The sequence below is a fragment of the Marmota flaviventris genome, chromosome 6, assembly GCF_047511675.1.
Source record: "Marmota flaviventris isolate mMarFla1 chromosome 6, mMarFla1.hap1, whole genome shotgun sequence".
In the NCBI taxonomy this organism is placed as follows: domain Eukaryota; kingdom Metazoa; phylum Chordata; class Mammalia; order Rodentia; family Sciuridae; genus Marmota; species Marmota flaviventris.
In genome coordinates, this window is record NC_092503.1 from 86646632 (window position 1) to 86667886 (window position 21255).

At 36.1% G+C, this 21255-nt stretch overlaps 1 protein-coding gene across 41 annotated transcripts in view; it reads right to left on the bottom strand.

Annotated features, from left to right (window-relative positions):
* Rims1 (regulating synaptic membrane exocytosis 1) overlaps positions 1-21255 on the bottom strand; it is a 451978-nt gene that overhangs the window by 9236 nt on the left and 421487 nt on the right. For all 41 annotated transcript variants that reach the window (XM_071613918.1, XM_027928014.2, XM_027928062.3 and 38 more), the window contains 2 exons: positions 2927-3065; positions 630-742 (listed from right to left, as the gene is read on the bottom strand). In XM_071613918.1, coding sequence (XP_071470019.1) covers positions 630-742; positions 2927-3065 — 252 coding nt within the window. The remainder of the gene's footprint in view (positions 1-629; positions 743-2926; positions 3066-21255) is intronic.

Sequence of the window (21255 nt, forward strand, 5' to 3'; positions counted from 1 at the left end):
TATCTCTGAGTACATAAACCTAAAATTTGTATTAGGACTACCTAAACCACTGTGGCAGTGCTGAGACCACCATACAAAAGGAATGAACACAATACCAATATCTGTTGTTTAGCATAAACATCACCTTTTCAATTTTTTTAACTCTCCAACTTCAGTTTGATCCTTTGGAAGTTCTTGCTTACTCCAAGATGAAGTATTTTCCAATAATCTTTGTCTAACCTCCTTTTTTTTTAACAATTGATTCTAAAATATTACACATTTTTAAATAAGTTTTAAAGTATGGAGGCAATTTCTTTAATTATTTTTCACAAAAACAGTTATGTCAACATATTTTTTTTCTGAGTATTCCATCTCTTTTTCTGCATGCTGTGAAATGGCACCTTTATCATATGTTTGGATCTACCATAGAATCTGTCTTGATAGAGTTTTATGGTCATTCAAGGTTTATGGCTCATTTTATTTATTTTGTCTAATTTCTTAAATAAGAAAAGTGCACCAGAAATTAGAATAGTCATTTGTAACCAGGAACACCCTAAAGTATTGTTTCTAATTTGTATTACTGTTACACTAATTTATACGAATTTGTCAACCATGACACATCAGCTTTTCTGTAGGAGAATGATTCTTACCCATTGCAGGGGTGGCAAGGGTTTGGCGGCCAACAAGCTGAGCTGGTCCCAGTCCATCAAGAAAATCACTGAACTGACTGTCAGCTCCTAGTCGTACTCCAGGAAATATTAAGCTATTAGCAAAATGACAAAAACCAAAAAAACAAAAGACAAAATGTTAGTTCTCCCACATTTATTCTTTTCTGTGGTGCTGGGATCAACTCAGGACCTTGTGCAGGCTAAAGTCCCGAGGTGACCTAGATTTTCTTTGTTAGTTTCCATTTGACTAATTTTGATCATGAAACATAAACACTATTTAGACAATCTGTTTACTTACTATTTGCATCATCTGTAAGAAAAGGTCTAAAGTTAAATTTAAGATGAGATTCAGGAGTTGTTTTTCTTTTTGGTTCTGGGGATTGAACCCAAAGGCACTTAACCACTGGGCACAACATCTCCAGCTCTTTTTATTTTTTGAGACAGGGTCTCACTAAGTTACTTAGGGCCTCGCCAAATTGCTGAACCTGGCCTTAAAGTTGTTATGCTCTGCCTCAGCCTCCTGAACTGCAGGGATTACAGGCTTGCACCACTACACCTGGCAGGAGAGTTTTTAATATATTAAGTGAACACTTCTAAAACCATATCCACATCTCTACACAAATGTATTACTGACAAATAAGATGTAAATTTTAATGTTATCAATCTTACATAGATAATTGCTCATGAACATTAAGTAACATGATGTTAAAATTTAAAACAGTGGTTAATAATTTCTTGAATAAATATTATATCACAGTACGAGTCCTTCTTTACAAATAAAATTTATAATTTATTCTTTGAATGAATTAAATGTTCAAATTATTTGAGGATTTTATTTAGTCCAGATGAAAATCAGTTGGCTAAAACATGTCTATTTCTTTCAACAATATGACTGACTAAAAAGCCTAAGTGTATAAGCCACACAAAAGGGTGACTGTGTTCTTTTTGTTTATTAATGCAACTCTCTCTGAGGAACAAGAACCATGTTTGTTACATAGCTGGCATTCGATAAGTACTTTTTGAAGTAACATGTTTCTTAATGGCATGGCTTTCTTTTCTCTTTGTGCTTTTACACATTAATTTCCTACAATCAAAAAAATTGAACAGTACACAGAATATTATCCCACTCAGAGACTAAGAAAATAAATCTCTGAGAGTTTAAGTGGTTTATACATGGTAGACATAAATTTTCTTTCTTTTGTATCAGAAAATAGTGTCTTTCATCTTTCATTTGCACATTGCGTTATACTACATTTTCAAACTTTGGTATTTTGTAAGCAAGTTTATCTCAGTAACTTTCACATTTGCTTTTTTTTTGTTCTTAGCTACACCTTGCCTGAAGCATGCACATCAATCATTTGATCAAATAAACAGGGGCCAACTAGTTTCAAGAATGGGAAAGAGTATCATAATCGTTAACTTGCATAAATTTATTTCATTGTAAAAGCAATATAGAAAGTTTCCAGCAAAAGAAAATGAAATTTTAATAGTAGACTGGATACAAGTAATTCTAGTAGTAATGGATGAATAATTATAAAAAAAATTTGTACATGGAGAATTTCCATTTAAGCCACTGAACCATAATAATTATTTATTTACAAGATGTACTACCCAAATGAAAGTTCAGTTTTACCAGAAAAATTCTTAAGCATAGGAAAATGCAGATTTTTGTTTATGATCCATATAAAATGGTTAAGAACTACATAAATAAACTCAAAATACATTTTTTTTCATAATTAGCTAATTTCAGAACTAAAACTTCAACCATCAAAATAATGAGGTAGATAGATCCTGGAGTATTTTCCCCCTAGGATAAAAATGAGTTAACAATGTTTTAAAATCAAGAAATTGTAAGTTGCTTACAACAACATAGAGCCCAAATAATTTGGAGAAACCTAGGAAAATCAGAAATTAGTTCCTCACTTCTGAATTTTAATTGAGATTTTGGCGACACGGCATACTATGAATTTTCCTTATAAAAGAATCCATTAAATGTAGCATTTCTATACCATATAATTAGTGAAAGATTAGTAAAGATTAGCTTTACTAGATAATGTAAATGGCTTATTTAGAGTAACTCAACTTTTTTTTTTTTTTTTTTTTTTGCCTTTGAGGGACTAGGTGCAGAAGGGTAATTGAAAGATGTCACCCTGGTGTAAATGGATGGTGAAACTCAGGTTACAAGAAACAGCAGCACAGTAACCCTAGGGGGCTTTGTTGTTCTGCTGATCATCACACAGGGGCTGGTCCCCAGGCCATAGGACTGCTGACTCACTTACTTTCCCTCAGAGCTGTAACTGTTGATGCTGCCATCAGTGGACTCCCGACTGGGCTGTCTCACCATCTTCCTCATTTCCGCTGCCATTCCTGTTTCTGTGCTTCTCTGAATGGTACTTTTTAACTTCTTGTGGCCCGACTCTGACAGGAAAGAGTAAAAGAAACCCTAAGTTCTATTTAGATAGTTTTTGCCCTGAGTGTCAATAGGTCCTAAAAATACCATAGTGAATTTTCCTTGTAATTATACATTTAATCAGGAAAGTAGTAGTGTCAGAGAATAATTTGCTGAATTGAATCTCTTTACTAAAGGGTGCTTTGGCTAAAGTACAGCAGAAGGTGAACCATGGCCATAGTTCCAGACAGAACCCAAATGTCAATGAATCAAAATGAACTCGGTGTATTATGGCTGCTGAAAACATCAGTAAAAATTCAGATTTATCACCGAACAGGTTAGGTGAAAAGATAGTATTGAACAAACCAATGGGTTTCTCCCAGTCTGGAACTCTCCAAGCTTGTGGGAGCAGACCTAAAGGAAGGGGTCATGTCCTTTAAAGAGACACTTCCAAGTATGAAAAATAACAGATTTGGTACCATGAGGTATTAGAAATTCTCATAAAGTGAAGCAGTAGTAATTTCTTTGATGATTTTCACAACACTTTAACATATACTAGTTACATATGCATATAGATAACGTGAGTAGATACTAGGTACCATCCTAATTCTAAGGCAACACAGCTTATCTCATGGCCTTTTGGTGCAGCTGCATGACTTCTCACTGGCAGTTCTGGGTATGTCTCCATTTGTACTGTGAATTATGCCGGCCGGTCATGTTCATGTTCTTGATACACTCTAAGTTCAGAGCAATTTCCTTGGGCCCCCCTGTGAAATGCACTAGCCAGTATTCTATTCATAGCATGGAAATGAAACTAAAACTTTTGATTATACATATGAGCAGCACCAATAGTTCAGCCAAACAAAAAGACTTTTTTTCCATCTGCATATTCTATAAGTATTTCAGGTTTACTTTCTGTTTTCCGTATAGTATCATCCAATATCCATTAATAATATATGAAAATGCTCTATAAATGTCACCTACAAAATACAAACATAAATGTCTTTCCTCAGAAATCCTCTGTAGAGTAGGTACACTCTTAGATATGTCATTTGAAAGGCAGCATTTCTTCCTCTGATTTTTGGTCAGTAAAATCCCTTTGTAAATTGTCTAGTACTGATGCTTTTATGTATTTTTTTAGCAGGTTGATTAAATTTTTGTTGCTTTATTGTTCTTAACCTTCTTATTGCTATTTTTGTTTCTAAGATCAGTGTAGGTATAAAATATTCAAGTATTCCATAAATTGAAAATTCCTTCTCATTTCATTCCTCTAAAGGACGATGGTGGTTAATAATTTAGGAGCTATTTTTCTTTATGCCCATGCTTGCTTTTCACTTTGCTTCTGTGATCAGTACTCTTATTTTTTGTCTTTTCTCACTGGTTGCTCCACTTCAGTCTCTTATATGAGAACCTCTTCTTCTATAAGACTTTCAGATATAGGAGGACTGAGCATTTAGACATTTGCAGTTTTTTCTAAACTTGCTTCCCAAGTTATCCCAAGCAAGAACTTTTAGGCCTTCCAAATGTGTCTGCAGTCCAGTCCTACCCTTTCTCCTAAACGCCAGTCATTAATTCGACTGCCTAGTACCTCCATTTAGGGGTCCAACAGGCATTCCAACATTAACATAGACAAAGTGGGACTGCTCCCCACCTCTGTCACCAACTACTTCCTCAGCAAATGGCAACTCCACTCAATTGTTCTGGTCAAATCCCTGTAGTCATCCTCAATTTCTCTTTGTAACACAACCTATGTCCAATAAATCAGCTAATCCATGTGCTTTTTTTTTATTCAAATAGATCATAAATCTGATACTATCCCTCCTCTCTACTGCTCCAGTCCCACTTCAAGCCACTCTTGTCACTCAGGCAACTGCAATATCCACCATACGGGCTTCACAGCTTGCATTCTTTTCTTCCTCAGAACATTGTCCACAAAATAGTTAGCGTGATTCAAAAGATGCAAATCTTAATATGTCACTCCTTTGCACAACATCTTATAACAGCTCACTATCAAAATTAAGGCAAACTCAAATTGTTATCATGGCTCACAAAATACTAAATAATTTGGCCCCAGATACAACCTTCTCTCTCTCATTCCATGTCCTTGTTCTCCCAGCACACAGCCTTCCTTGCATGTCCTTGAACACTCCAGCATGCCTTCTCAGGGCCCTTCTTACTCACTGGCTGTCCCTTCTGTTCTTGCCTTGCTTCCTCACTTCATTCAGACCACTGCTTCAATGTCACCTCCTGAGAACAACTTCTTTTGATCCCTATCACTCTCTGTTCCCTTGTACTTTGGTTTTCTTCAGAGCACTGCTTCGTCTGCCATCAAACCACCAACTGTTTGTTGTATGTTTCCCAGTTAGAATCTAATTTCCATTAGGGCTGATGCATTCTGACTATTTCTTCCTGTTAACGTGAGTATGCCCGGAACAGTGGTTATAATCTCTACTGTGCAAATTTTCTCATTCCATTCAGTATAACACAATGACAAACAGTTCTATATTTATTCTTTATAAGATGGCACTGCTCCATTACAGTTATGTGGTTTCAAAATTAAGCCACCTATTTGTTGATGGGCATTTTGATATTTCCAGTTGTTATAGGAGAGATTTTATAGAAATTCCTAGAAGTTGAAATGCTAATAAAATGGCAGAAATGTTTAATATTAATAGGGATTTCTAAGTTGTTGTTTAAAAACAATGTAGCAATTTACAGTCCTACCAATATTCACATGGATGTCTCAATTTTCCCCACCTCTGACTCAAGAATTCCATTCATCCTTTTTGGTGCGGCTTGCCCATCTGACTTGCTATGGTAGATCACATATACTTATTGAAGGCAAGGAAATTCCTGCCTTGCTTCAGTTAGAGCCATTTAGAAAACTTTTTTTTTTCTTTTTTCTTTTGTAGTTGTAGATGGACATGGAGCTAAGGATAGAACCCAGTGCCTCACACATGCTAGGCAAGTGCTTTGCCACTGAGCTACAGCCCCAGCCCGATATGGCCATTTTTCTTTTTAAGGGAATTTAGTTTAGTTTTGGTGGTTATTCATTTTTATGTTATTCCTTCTTCTTAGATGTAGTTCATTTAAGAAGTCACTGTGGGTAGAGCAACATTTCATTCATGTCCATAATACATTGGTTAGACTCTAGTGAGCAACAGGGCAAAGCTCATGTGTATACAGATTGAGCATCCCTAATCCAAAAATCTGAAATGCTCGAAATATCAAACTTTTTGAGTGCTGACACAATGCCACACCTGATTTCATGTGATGGGTTGCAATCAAAATGCAGGTGCACTGAAAATACTGTATTCTAACTTCAGGTTATGAATATATGGTATTTATGAAGCATAAATGAACTTGTGTTTAAATGTGGGTCCTATCTCCAAGTATGTCATTTTATATATGTATGCAAATATTCCAAAATCTGAAAAAATATAGAAGCTGACATGCTTCTGATCCTGAGCATTTCAGAGGAGGGATGCTTAACCTACATCACCAAAGTACTGAGCCAGATACACTTATAACAAATGTTTACCAAAGGCAGTGTGAGGCAACACAGACATGGTGGAATATCAATTCTTACTAAAAATAATGAGAATCTTAGCTAGAAAAATCCATCCACCCAACAATTATTTATGAAGCACCTACTATGTGTCATTCACTATCCTAGATACGGGGGATATATTAATTAATGACAAATTTCCTGCTCTTATGAAGCTTACATTCTACAGGAAAGGCAATGAACAATTAAAGATATAATATGGGTGGTAATAATTGCTATGGCAAAATATTAGGCAGTATAAGGGGGTAGAGCATGATGGGTAAAGCAGCAGTGGTTTTATTTAAAAGGAGTCAGGTGTCATTAGGTAGGAGTATGGAGGAAGTGAGGACACAAGCCATGAAGCAGAGAAGAGGCAAGCAGCGTGCTGCAGGACAGTCATGGAGACTGGTGAAGAGCCCTGGAGGTCTGGAGGCGGTGGTTGTCTTACAGTAGTACACAGGTTCCCAAGCTTCCTTTCCAGTCTTCTTAATGTCCGCTGATGTTCACTCTGGCCCAAAGACTGTTGCCAAAGATCTCAGGGCTCTATGGATGACTGATTGTCCAGATGACCACTGACTGTAGACTGTCAAGACTTGATTTTTCTTGCATTTACTAACACAGGTTTCAAATGTTTGTCATTCACTACATATTTGTTCAATGAATGACAAGAAACATTTTAAAATAGAATGATCTTTATTAGTTTGTTTGTAATCTTAAATTGAGATTTCCAGATTCTTTAAAGAAGAGTACATCTACAGAGCATCCCGAAATTCTTAGGTTGGGTTTTATGCCTTAATATTTTCCAAGTGTACACGCTACACACACTGGATAAACACCATTTGAGAGGTTAGTTATTAAACTTTCTATTGTACTTACCTAAATTTGTGAATCTGAATACCTTAATAATTGTAAAGTTTTTGTTTTAGTCTGATGGGAGACGGCAGATGGAGTGCTATCTAGCTGTTGTCTTATTCATATAAATAGATATTCAATGAAAAGAGCTTTGACAAGTTGAGCAATGTCAAGGCCCAGGTAGAGGTTGAATAAACAGTTTTAGCTTTGAATATGTCTTATTTAAATTCATAAGGGCTCTAACATTAAATTGGAATGTGAGGGTTGGAAGCAGTTCTGTTTTATACATGTTTTATATATTTGAAAACTGTAAATCTGGATAAATGTAATTCATGCAACAAATCTGTTCAGCATTGATTCTGGGTCCAGTTTCTTTTAGGCACTGGTGATAGAGCAATAATCCCAACAGACAAAATTGCCTGCCCAAGTGGAGCTTACATTCTAGAGGATAATATGGCTCAACATGTCAGCAGCAAAAGCAGGATTAGAAACATGACTTTCTGAATCTCAGTCTTGTGATCATTCCAATATACCACAGTTCAAGAAAACACAAGAATGGTCTTATTTATTTAGCAAACATAAAAATGTTTTAGTCATACAGATATTTTCATGTAAACATACATATACAAACTTACAATTACAAGCTCATTGCTAACTTCGTGAAAAATCACATATAATGTATGTATTATTTGCATCTGTCTCCATGTGCTATAATAATAATGAATACATTACACATGCAAAGTTAATGTGATATAAGGTGTTAAATGTTAATACTTGGAAAATATTGTTTTTAAGAATACCACCTTTATTAATTAAACAAATCAAAGAATCATTAACCTTATAAGTCTACTATCAAATTATGATATGAAATATGATTTAAAAATGCTGTACCAAGTATTCTACAAATAACTAAAAAATTACAAAATAGTGCATTTTTATATTTTATAGTCATAAACACATGAAAAATTAGTAAAATCCATAATGTTTGGGGGCAACATTTTACCTATGTTGTCGAAGAGCAAACTTAGTCTCAAATAATGTTCCAAAAGGTGTCATATTTACATATGAACTATTTCTCACTCTGCATAGTTGAAGGCATATATTATATTTAGAAACATTCCAGTGACTTAATTCATTTTAAAGATACTCATTAAGCATCAAAAGTCTATAATATAATATAATAATATAATATAATATAATATGCATCATTCTAGAGATATAATAGTAAGAGTGTGGAACAGGGCATACAAAACATGTGAGTATGCATCAAGACATGAGTAAAAGATCAGACCTAGAGATAGGCAGACAGACAGAAGACAGATAGGACACAGAAACATGCAGATGTAACTATAATTTATGGTGCTAAACATAACCACCTAGGGAGAAAATGGAGATAGAAATAAAAAGAACAGACAGAATAAATCCTAAAATATTACCATGTTTAGAGGTTCTGAAGACAATTAAGAATTAAGGAGGAAGAAAAGGAGGACTTTTAAGGTAAGGAGGGGAAATCAGAAGAAAGTGTTTTAAGAAGTGAAAAAAAAAAAGAATGCTTGATTATCACTTGTATTTTTTTTTTTTTTGGCAAGTAAAAACACAGTAGTGATGTTGGTACTTCACACCATGCAGATCACAGACTGAGTGAAGTAATAGTTAGGAGCCTAAAATGGGTGGCTAGTCAAAGAGTGAATGAAGTGAGTAAAGGGATAGCTCTTATGACTATTTTGAAAAAGTTTGTTATGATTGAAAGACAGTGTTTGGAAAGCCACATTGTATTACAAGAGGTTGTCTATTTTTTAGGCTCTGTGTTAGCAAAGCTTGATTCTATGTAGATGGATAGGGAAAAATACATTATTGAGAACAATATTGTTAGTTGGGGAGGAAGTTAAAGAAAAATAATAACTAGCCAATCCTACCAATTAACTAGAAAAATCAGTGAAAGAATAACACCTAGCTAGAGGCTGAGGCAGGAGGATCACATGTTTGAGATAAGCCCAGACAATTTAAGTGAGACCTGCAGCAATTGATCAAGAAAGACCTTGTCTCAAAAGAAAACATAAAATGGCCTGGGGATATAGCTCACTGTATAGCCCTCCTGGGTTGAATTCCCAGGACTCCCCCTCTAAAAGAATAATACCTAATTGATTAAATTTTAAAAATTAGGTCCAAAAAATAAATGCAATAATGTCCTACTTAGACTATGTAATCTTCTGATTACCCTAAAATAATCCTACAGAGACAAGAAGAGAAGGGAAGAGAGAGAATATTTCAAACAGCAAGTATGAAACTGCTGCCTGCATCATCACTTAAGGAGCAGGTAGAAATTATGAGGTGCAAACTGCAGATCTTCTCCTCCCTTCTTTGGCTTCAGTTCCTGAAAGCGACTCGGTGTTTATGATTTCTAAAATGGAACATCGAAAAGCAAACTAATGACTGTGTCTGGTGTTCAAACAAAATAACAGCAACAGAGCCAAACTATAAACTCCTACAGTATTGGGTTTACTGAGGGACTAGATTGCATCCAAGAGCTTTTCAAAGGAAATCTTAACTGTGTGGATAATGAAGGGAAAGGGGAACTGTGTGGCTGTATTTCAGGCCAGGAGAGTGTCACACTTAAGGGCCCTGAAATGAGAAAAAGGACTGATCCTTATGATAACTGCGTTTCCTGAATAACCAGAGTTAGTTTACTGTGAGTGAAGTCAGTAAGATGTGAAGCCAGGGAAGTAAGCAAAGGAGAGACCGACCTTATGAAACCTTTTATCTAATGCTCCAGGGTGTGTGGTGGCCTATCACTGGGCTGCTGCTGTTGTATCATTATTAATGAGGATCACGAGGTCTTGGTCCTACTAATACCAATACTATCCTTATAAAATTGTGCATATTATGTGCAGTATGGTAGAGTAATATCATTCCACCTTACATCAGTTCTGTGCCTGCAGACAGCTTACGGAGCCTGTCCAGGCCTCCCTTTCCTCAGCTATGATGATGATGCTTAGCTCATAAGGTTATTTTTAGTGTTAAATGAGATATTTCACAGAAAGTACTAAGCCAAAAAAAAAAAAAAAATGCCAGCAGTTCTCTTTTGCTAATGTCAGGTGCTTTCAATGTTGTGGTACCTTAAGAGTGCCACAATTTTCTTTGGCATTTGAACAAATAAACAAAAATATTATTTTTGTGTTGTGCCAAGGTTTTGTTTTTACTACATTTCATTCTAAGCCAGATAAATACAACTTACACAAATTTCATATGTCTAAGGATTATTTTAAGAAAATTTCATGCGAGTCCTTTGATTTTTATGGTTTTCCTCATTTTCTCTTACTTATTCTCCAGGTTATTCCTACAAACCATAAAGCCCACTGTTTTGCTTTTGTCTATACATGTTCCACAAAGATCCACAATTGAAGAAATATAGTGGAGAAGTAGCTAAAAATAGTTTTATTCAGAATATCTTTGTAAGATGCATGAAATAAATTCCCATGACTATTTTATTTTAATAGAACACTTCAAGTAAGATGCATGAAATAAATCCCCTTGATATTTTATTTTAATAGAATACTTCAAATCTTTTTCAATGATGTGCTTATGCTCTTGTATCCTCTCCTGTAACCAAGATTTTTTTTTTTTTTTTTTTTTTTGCTGTCATGAACATTAAGTTCTTTAGGCAGACTGCTTGAGAAAAGTACTGAACACCCATATCCACTCATTCCTGCTCTGCCTCGGCTAACAGCTGCTCTCTGGTAGCAGTCAGATATTGTTAAGTGTCTATAATGTCTGGTCAGTCATGTCTGCTTAGACCACTCAATAATACCTATCTTCACTGCAAAATATTTGCTAACATGATCTTGACTCTTCCTCTCCACCCGCTGGTAAAAATATAAGCAGCGGCAAATTCAAGATGGCCTTTTATGTGTTTTAAGTAATCTGTATATTGAATTAATAAATCTGCCCGAAAACATTCACGTAAAGAGGTTTATAGTTGCTGAAATACACACCTGTACCACATCAGGTTTTGGCCAAAGCCAAGTCAGGGAGGAGGAAACATTAATGTGATGGACTTCTCACTCCTGCTGGTTGTTGAATTTCACAGCCTCCACATTTCCTAAGTGTTTCTAGTGCTGTGTCGTGACTTGTGTCCCCTAAACATGCATGTTGAAGCCTTGGTCACTAGTACCTCAGAATGGAACTGCATTCGAACAGGATGAAGTCATTAGTGTGGCTCCAATCCAATCTGATTGGTGTCTTCATGAGGAATAGATTAGGACCAGAGAGAGGGGCAACTGAGGGACTGCCCTGGAATAGGCAGAGGGTCAAGGAGAGGGCCTCTGGAGAAACCAGCCCTGCAGACATTCCATCTCAGACCTCTAGCTTCCAGAACTGTGAATATACCTTTCTGTACCAGTCACATTTTATTATGGCATCCCTAGCAGACTAATACATCTAGGGGATGAATATGTTATTTTAACATTCTGAAGTTATCATTTTATTTAATAAATGTGATGATTGAAATACAACTTAAAATATGTGGGGATAAACAATCACCTATGTGGTCTGAGGATGAGGCCAAGGCTCATGGGCTAGGAAAGCCTTGTTTTCAGCTTGCTTTGATTACAGATGATCTGAAGTATTATTACATAGGTTTACCTAAATCATACAACCAACTCTTTATGCTCAGAAAGTTAGGCCTCAGATTTATTTTCCCAGGAGTAAATAAATCACACTTCATTCTGATCTGTTTTCTTTATCTCCTTTGGTGTAAGTTGCTACTTTGGATGCAGCTGGATTCCATTTATTAAGTATAAACATGGAATATATCCTTATCATCTACCACTGTGACTAAAAGTAAAGCAATACTTCAGACTGAAATCCAGGAAAACAACAATGTTTTATAGCCTGTTTCAGATTTTTAAAAAATTATTCAAACTCAGTATACTGCTATTTAGGGACTCCTTCCTCCTTATCTAATCTTAAAAGGTAGCCTGATATCCCAAGTATATGGATAGGAAGTGGTCAGGGCAACTCTGGAATCAGAACGTCTGGATTCAGGTGCCAGTTCCATCACTTACTAGCTGTGTCTGCAGGAGCTTGGGTCCACCCTGCCTCACTCTCCTCCCCTATGAAAACGGTGGATAGTGGTGCTTAGATCATAGGGTTGAGTATTAAATTATATAATCTATCCTGTTTAAAGTCACACAATAAGAGCTCAAATTATTTTGCACAGATAAGGTCTTCAAACAGAACCATGCCAATTCACCTTGCTCGACTTATAGCTCTTCTTCTTTCTGTGCCTCATGTTTAACTTAAAATTCAATATTGAATGCAGTAAGATTGAGTTGCAACATGTCACAGAGACTATTTGTGTTTCCAACATGCATTCTCACATTTTCCTTTAATGGAAGAGTTTCTAACCAGCATTTCCTTCCTGCCTCTCTTTCTGATGGCATGGGGGCATGATGGTGAGAGCTGCAGCAGTTACTTCAGGTCTCAGGCTGAAAGTAATTACTGAAACAGGCAGAGCTGGGGCCCTTCACATGAAAGAGTCACCAGAACAACTCAGGACTGGACTGTTGACTTGGATAATTATGTGAGAGTCTTTTCTTTGACAGGGGTAGGGAGTGTTCCAGGGATTGAACTCAGGAGCATTCAGCCACTGAGCCACATCTCCAGCCCTATTTTCTATTTTATTTAGAGACAGGGTCTCACTAAGTTGCTTAGTGCCTTGCTTTTGCTGAGGCTGGCTTTGAACTCACGATCTTCCTGCCTCAGCCCCAGGAGCTGCTGGGATTACAGGTGTGTGCCACTGCATCGAGATATGTGAGAGTATTGATTAAGCTACTGTATATGCAGGGGTTTTGTTATAATAATCAATCATATATCACAGTAGACAGTATTTCTAACAAAACCCAATGCATATTTTAAAAATAAAAAATTGTAGCTTTTCTAAGAGTAGTTTCAATTTTCTAAATTTTAGCTAGGAGATTCTTTCTTTTTTTAAATTTTTATCTAATTTGTGCTCTAGAGGTTCATATTTGGAAGACTGAGTTTCCTATTTAGCAATAGAATCAAAGGTAATTATTCTTACCCATACAGTCTCAGAGAATGTAGGGTTAGAAGAGAAGATTTTTTAGCAATAAATGATCTTCACTAAATAACCTCAATGTCTAAGGAACAATGCAGAGTACAATAAAGAAAAATCATTTCCTAGTAGTTCAATGTTCTGAAACAAGCATGCATATGTGAAATTTCTAATTATGGTGTAGCAAAGACTGTACTGCACAAGTAATTACAGACAGAAGAGTTTTAGATCACAAAGAAAATGAATAATTTTTTTTTCTATAGCTTTTCCACTGCTTGGTATTTAGCCAAAAGAACTAATATCTGCATTTTATAGTGATACAGCTACATCAATGTCTATAGCAGTGCAACTCACAATAGGTAAGTTATGGAACTTGCTCAGGTGTCCATCAACAGATGAATGGATATAGATAAGTGGTATGCTGGGTGTGGTGGCACACACCTGTAATGCCAGTGGCTCCGGAGGCTGAGGCAGGAGGATTGTGGGTTCAAAGCCAGCCTCATCAAGAGTGAGGTGCTAAGCAACTCAGTGAAACCATGTCTCTAAATATAAAATAAAAATAGGGATGGGGATATGGCTCAGTGGTTGAATGTCCCTGAGTTCAATCCCCAGTACCCACCTCCTCCCCCCAAAAAATGTCTGAAATTATGGCAGTTACTAGGAAATGGCTGGAAATAGAGAGCATGATGCTGAGTGAAATAAGCTGGACTCAGAAAATCTATGGTCAAGCGTTTTCTCTCATATGCAGAAGCTAGAGCAAAATAAGTAGAATAAAAGGGTGATATTCCATGAAAATAGAAGGGAGATCAGTGGATTAGAGGAGAAGGGATGATAGATTTAAAAAAGGGAGGAACTATGGAATAAATCTGACCAAATTATGCTATGTACATATATGAATATACCACAGTGAATTTCGCCTGTATGTATATTTATAAAATGCCAATTAAAAAGGTATAAATAAACAGCAGGAAGATCAGTAGAGAAAAAGAAAAAGGAACTGGGGCAGAAAGAAGGGAATAGAAAGGGGAAGTACTGGGGACTGAAATGGAGCAAATTATATTCCATGCATGTAATATTATATCAAAATTAACCCCAATGTTATGTATAATTATAATGCTCTAAGAAAATCATTAATTTTAGAATATAGAAGTAGTTTCTCTGTTCTTTTCATCATATTCCCTGAAATGAACCAAATGGCTTTTCCCACAAAATTAGGATGATTTGATTTAAAATATAAGTGGTACATGTGAAATTCTTTTTGGGACACCCAGAAGGCAAACCAAGAGACAGGCAGAAATTTTAAGAAGAATCTGAAACAGGAAAACAACCAATCTAGAAGAGACTTGGCATGTGTCATTTGTCACCACTGATGGAGGCCCCACACCCAATCTGAAAGTCATAGCATCAAGCACTTTACATGGCTGGGGGAAGTGGGGGAGCTTGCTTGGGGGACTCAATATAGCTTGAACCAGTAGCAGAACTGGAACTTATTTATTCTATGAGGTCTTATGATTTTCCTAGACCATAGTCAACACTTATGTGTAAGTGTTTGTAGGTGGTGGTGCGGGGGAAAGAAGAAGATACTTGGAGAAACAAGACTAAATACTATGGTTTGATGTAGTTTATGGATATTTTATTTTATGAATAAAATAAAAATGTGTTTTATTATCTCCTAAAGGCAAAGTTCATGTCAAGAGGAATTTATGATTCCCCACATTTTAGTTGTATACATGTACCATATCAGTATTGGCCAGTTTAAGATAGGATAGATATGAAGTGTACTTAAAATAAAATCACAAAATGAGCTAATGAGTCAAAACAGACAGTTAATAAGAACATGTTAGATTCAAGGTACTATGAAAAGATAGCATATGTACAGCCCTTAAGCATACGTGTGAGGATCTACTCTGCTCAGGCTTGAAAGGGCCTGCTCTGCTCTCATCAGGCCTTAGTTGTTCATATAATATGTAGCCTTTCTATTTTCATGAACTAAGAAGAGGCTAAAAGTACATGCCTACCCAAAGATCCTGCTGTTCTTCTGAACTAGCCATTAAATTCCTAGGATCACAGAAATTCCTACCCAAATGGTACTGGATCAATATCCTGGACTGGCTCAGTTGTCTTTCTAGGGACCACACTCCTGAAGTTAGGTAGCACCATCAACATGCACATGCTGAAGTCCCAGTGCATCAGACAGATCTGAATCACATGTGCAAACCCTGACTTGCAGAAGAGAGGGGAAGCATGGGGACACCTCTGTGAGAGTGTCATAATGAGACGGGGCAAGACAAAGACAAAGATAGTTTGGCAGGTAGAATATTATAAGACCTTTTCTAGTATATGATAAAGTGTGGGTTTCCATTTATTGTTTAGGGCCTTGGGAAAGCCTAGAATCTCTCATGTATATAACTTCCCCATGCTTCATAATTCACTAAGTCCCTTATTTTGATCAGTTTAAAGGAATTATCATTAGAACAAATCTGTTGGGTGTTTCTGTTTGGAGCTTTTGTGAGGTTTGAAAATTTGCAACACATTTCGATGATGAAAATTCAAGGAAATCCTATAGGAATAGCAAAATCCTATTCTCTTTTATAGATCTTTTCCTCCCATAAGGTCAAGAAATTTAAGAGCTGACCAGGAAGGGAGTGGATGTATAGAAGTAACATTTCTACTGGGTACACATATCTCTTAGGGACCCAGTCATTGCTCTGTCTCTCTGGGGGACAATTTTCCATGTTGGCACACTGAGGACCTCAAAACCCACAGATATAGACAGATCTTTCCTCATGGAAGTTGAGTGGCATAACAGCTGGATAAATTTGGTGTAACAAAATTTCTACTGCACAAAATCAATATGTGCTAGCACACATTGTTTTGACTCATTTATGATCCTCACATAATGGAGTGTCTCTTTACATGTCTTTAGTAGAATGTGAAAGTAAAATTTGCTAAGATTTGATTTGAGCAGGGACTGCAAAGAAAATTGAGGTAGTAGGTCACTCATTTCAAAACTCTAAATTTGAAAATCCTATAGTCTTTTTTTATATTAATGTTTTAGTTGTAGTTGGACCCAATACCTTTTTAAAATTTATTTATTTTTATGTGGTGTTGAGGATCAAACTCAGGGCTTCACATGTTCTAGGCAAGCGCTGTACTGCTGAGTCACAACCCCAGCCCCATAGTCTTTTTTAACTTCAAAATTTTCAGGAGAAAGAGTAAATGGGCTAACAACTATCTTATTTCTCTTGCATTTATATAACTAAAAGATAAGAAGTACAGGTCAAAGAAATATCTTTATCCTAGTAACTTTAAAATAATCCAATTTCCATTTAATAGTGACATTTCCCTTAAGAGTGACTTTGAGGCCTTTATGGTCAGAAAGAATACTTTCAATTCAGTAAACAAAAATTACATACATGTTCACTAGCAAACTTGCAGGGAGCAAGACAAAAAGTACTGTAGAAATCCCATTTGGGCCAAATCTTAGTTATAAAGCAATACAAACGTACTACCCTATTTTACCCAAACCTTGTTCCATCCTCCAAAGACCTGGTGTGCAACCCTGAGAGATTTTGGTTGACTGTAGAAGAAGCAAATTCAAGTGAGAAATGGAAGAATTACACTAGGTGGCCAAAACATTTTCCTAAAACATTATCACTTGGAAATGTTTTCCTCTCATTTGTTCTATCACAATTGGAGATTTATGTGGATTTTCAGTTATTAGCTACATGTGGTTTGCACAAGTTACTTCAGTAAATGAATTTCTGACATCCAATAGACCTTCCTATTTGAAAGGTATGAAAATTAAAAAAAAAATAGTAGTACTGAGCTATCAGAAAGATTATAATGGTTTAAGAGAAAGGAAAAGGTATCAAGAATGTTCGGCACACCTAGAAAGAGCTAAGTTTGTAAATTCAGGAGAAATTTTGCAGAACCTAAGAGGAGAATGAATTAGAGACAGAGAGCAAATTTTAAGAGGCAAAGAACACAAGGGTACTTATTACCACCTAGTGATTCTGACAAGTAAGCAAAATGTTCTGACTACTCCATGTCAGGTTGGAACTGAGCTCAAACTCACCTCAGTACAGACATGACAAGGAGAACACATGTGGAGAAAACCCTGCTATGGAGGCCTGGCAGTGGATTGTGTGCCATTTAGGAAGAATGATTCTGAGACTGGCAAGAAGGTACCTCATGTAAAAGGTTGATAAAAGGGGTTGACTTGTGCCTGTGTGTCTATGAGATGTGAGGGGCTGCTGGCTATTACTTCTTCACTGCCAATAGTAAGAACAGTTGTGAAATAATAAAACACAAAGTTGTATATCATCCAAAGACTGAAATAAAACTCAGGAAGCAAGAAGAAAACACTTGGTGGTGAAAACTGGCATGACAGAATATAAAAAGTATTAGCTATTTAATTTTAGTCCTGCAAACTTCATTTTTGAAAATTATATGAACAAGAACTTGAAATACAATAAAAGCCTAAAAAGTGAAGGAAACGTGATGGATTAAGATTCATCAATCTCCAGAACTGAAATGAAATAACACAGTATTTAATGTTTCTGTGGGTGAAGACGGGATGTGCCTAAACAGGTGTGTAAGCTTTACAGTAATGTTAATAAAATGGATATGAGTAATGCACATGTTATTGATGCTAATTTGACGACATTAGAAGAGTCTCAACTGTTTTCTGCCTTTCTTCTTTCCACACTTTGATTATGAGTCTTAACACACTGTCCTGATTTGACTGACAGTGCGAGCAAAAAAATAAGGCTCAGATTATGGAGCTGGTAACTCTTCTAAAGAAGGAAAACATTACAAATGGGCATGGCAGCACACACCTGTAATTCCAGCAGCTTTGGAGGCTTAAGCAGGAGGATCATGAGTTCAAAGCCAGCCTCAGCAACTTAGTGACGCCCTAAGCAATTTAGCAAAATAAAAATTTTAAAAAAGGGCCAAGCACCTTGGCACATGCCTGTAATCCTAGCGGCTTGGGAGGCTGAGACAGGAGAATCAGAAGTTCGAAGCCAGCCTCAACAAAAACAAGGCACTAAGCAATTCAGTGAAACTCTGTCTCTCTAAATAAAAATACAAAATAGGGCTGGAGATATGGCTAAGTGGTTGAGTGTTTCTGAGTTCAATCCCGGATACTCACAAAAAATTTTTTAAAAAAGGGCTAGATATGTGACTCAGTGGTTGACTACCCAGGTTTGATTCCTGGTACTGAAAATGAATAAATATATAAATAAAAAATTTAAAAAGGAGGAAAACACTAAGATGCAAGCTAAAAACAGACTCGGCACTTTTTTTCATTAGAGCAGATTAAAATTTATAAGAATATTAAGTGGCTTTATTTACTTTATGTGTTTGGAGGCGTATGTCATATTAAAGCAGTATTAAAAATAAATACCATGCTGAAAAATCTGAAATGCAAATTATAGGTAAGTTAAATTGATACACTTTAAAGTAGAACAGATCTGAAACCTACCCCTGGGTTGTTTGACAGCATCCAAAATATTAAAGGATCCAAGGTGCAGTAAAGTTAAATCCTTTGCCTTTGGTTCCACAAATTCTTACTAATACATTGATAATTAAAGGCTAAATCTTTCTATTCCAAAGTCTCTGGCCTTTACTGTAGATGAAAGTTGATTTCCCATTTTGTTAATAAGGAAAGTCTCATTATGTAAGCAGTGGACTGTTTACCCAGCATGAATACACGTTGTCATGCTCCATTTGCTCACATTTTAACAGGCCAAGTCTGACTGCTATTGACTTCAGCATCTTCCTGCTTCAATAAAATCATTTTGCAATGGGTGGGTGCAACCGTGCTGTAGTGTCCCTGCAATGAACAGGAACCCAATAGCTGCTCGTTAACACAGTTCAAAGAAGCCCCTTAGTTCTGCTGTCTCTGTAGAGAAGGAAGACTTTGCTTACAAACCTAAACTTGGCGTATGATAGTGAAAGCCTCTCAATAATGCTTCTTGAAATTGCCCTTAAAAAGCACAAAAGGAAGAGAAGTACTGTAAGTGCTGGTACCTTAGATTTTTGGCAAGTGGACTTCAGCTGTATTTCTATACAAAATAAGTTCAGATTTTTTGAAAGAAAATAAGCATTCAGGTTCTAAATCAATCTAGAAAAAAAAGAGCATTTTTTTTTTTATGGGTTTGAAAGCATCACCTACCATTTGGTACGTTAACACACAAAAAAACCTTAAAGATAGAACCTCAGAAGGTACAGAAGGAAAGAATTATCTCAAGAATGCATTCTGATGAGAAATGATAGCTAATTTGTAAAAGTTAAATACCATAGAAATATAAACCAGCAATTTCAACTATAGAATGAGATCCTTCTTTTTAACCTTCATGTGTTCTCTCAAGAGCACTGCAATATAATATTGACATGGAAAGTCATTATCACCAACACATATCTACAGCACTTCCAAAATGAACTGTGAGGTCTGCTGTAGTGACTTTGAACTGGCTTTAAGAGCCATAGGGTCATTATCCTTGGTCTGGATATTTTAGCTGCTTGTTTTGGAACAGCTATTGACTTTGTTACCCTTCTCTTAATATTTCACTTGGCTGACAGGCTATGGCCTGGGACAGTCTAGACTGTTTTCTGGTTATATTGCCACCATAAAATAACAATTATATTATTCAGAAAGAATACTACTATTTAAAATTATTTTCAACTTATTGAGGAGCAAATCAAGGTTGAGAGACGTTAAAAGGTTTTGCCACAATTACAGACAGTAAATGGCAGGACTAGAATTCAAATCCAGAGGTTTTAGCTCCAAGTTACTAACTGCTTTGTACTTCATTAGGCCCTTACCAGGTGACAGTTAAGGAGCTCATCTCTTTATACACCTATTGGTTCAGTCCTGCTTATTATCTTTTTTTAAAAAGATTTTTTTTGTAGCTATTAATGCCTTTATTTGTTTATTTTTATGTGGTGCTGGGATTGAACCCAGTGCCTCACACATGTTAGGCAAGCGCTCTGCCACTGAGCTGAGGCCCTAACCCTATTTATTGTCTTCTACTGCACCTTGAAAGTCTTTCAGTGCTTCAGGATGTGCATGACCTCAACAGAGATGTTTATCTTCTACTAATCCAGGCTTTACCTGATTTCTGACTCCTTCTAGCTCTCTAGTATCCTTAAGAGAAAAATTCAGTCAACCACTGGGAATACCAATATTAAACTTCAAATATGTATACAGATAGGCCCCAACTAGAATAAGATAAATTCCATGGTTATACAATTTATCAAAATGAATTCTACTGTCATGTATAACTAAAAAGAATCAATAAAAAATGTTAATCTTGTACAGAACAAAAGTGAGCTTTGCTATTCCTTTGGTAACTCTTTTTTTTTTTTAAATAGTTGTAGTTGGACACAATACCTTTATTTTATTTATTTATTTTTATGTGGTGCTGAGGATTTAACCCAGGGCCTTGCACATGCTAGGCGAGCACTCTACTGCTGAGTCACAACCCCAGCCCCCCTTGGTAACTATTATTATATTTATCCAGTACATGTTTAATTTTACCAGACACTTTTTCTATTAGTGAAGATTCTGTAGCTCTTTCATCTTTTATTTCTTATAGTATGTAATTTAGTGCTTATAAGTACTGAATAAACAAAGACAGAATATTGACCAAAATTATAGATGCTTGAAATACTACTGTGATACGTAGTTTCTTTACATACAAAACTAAATCTCTGAATTAAAAGCAATAAATTTAGTTCT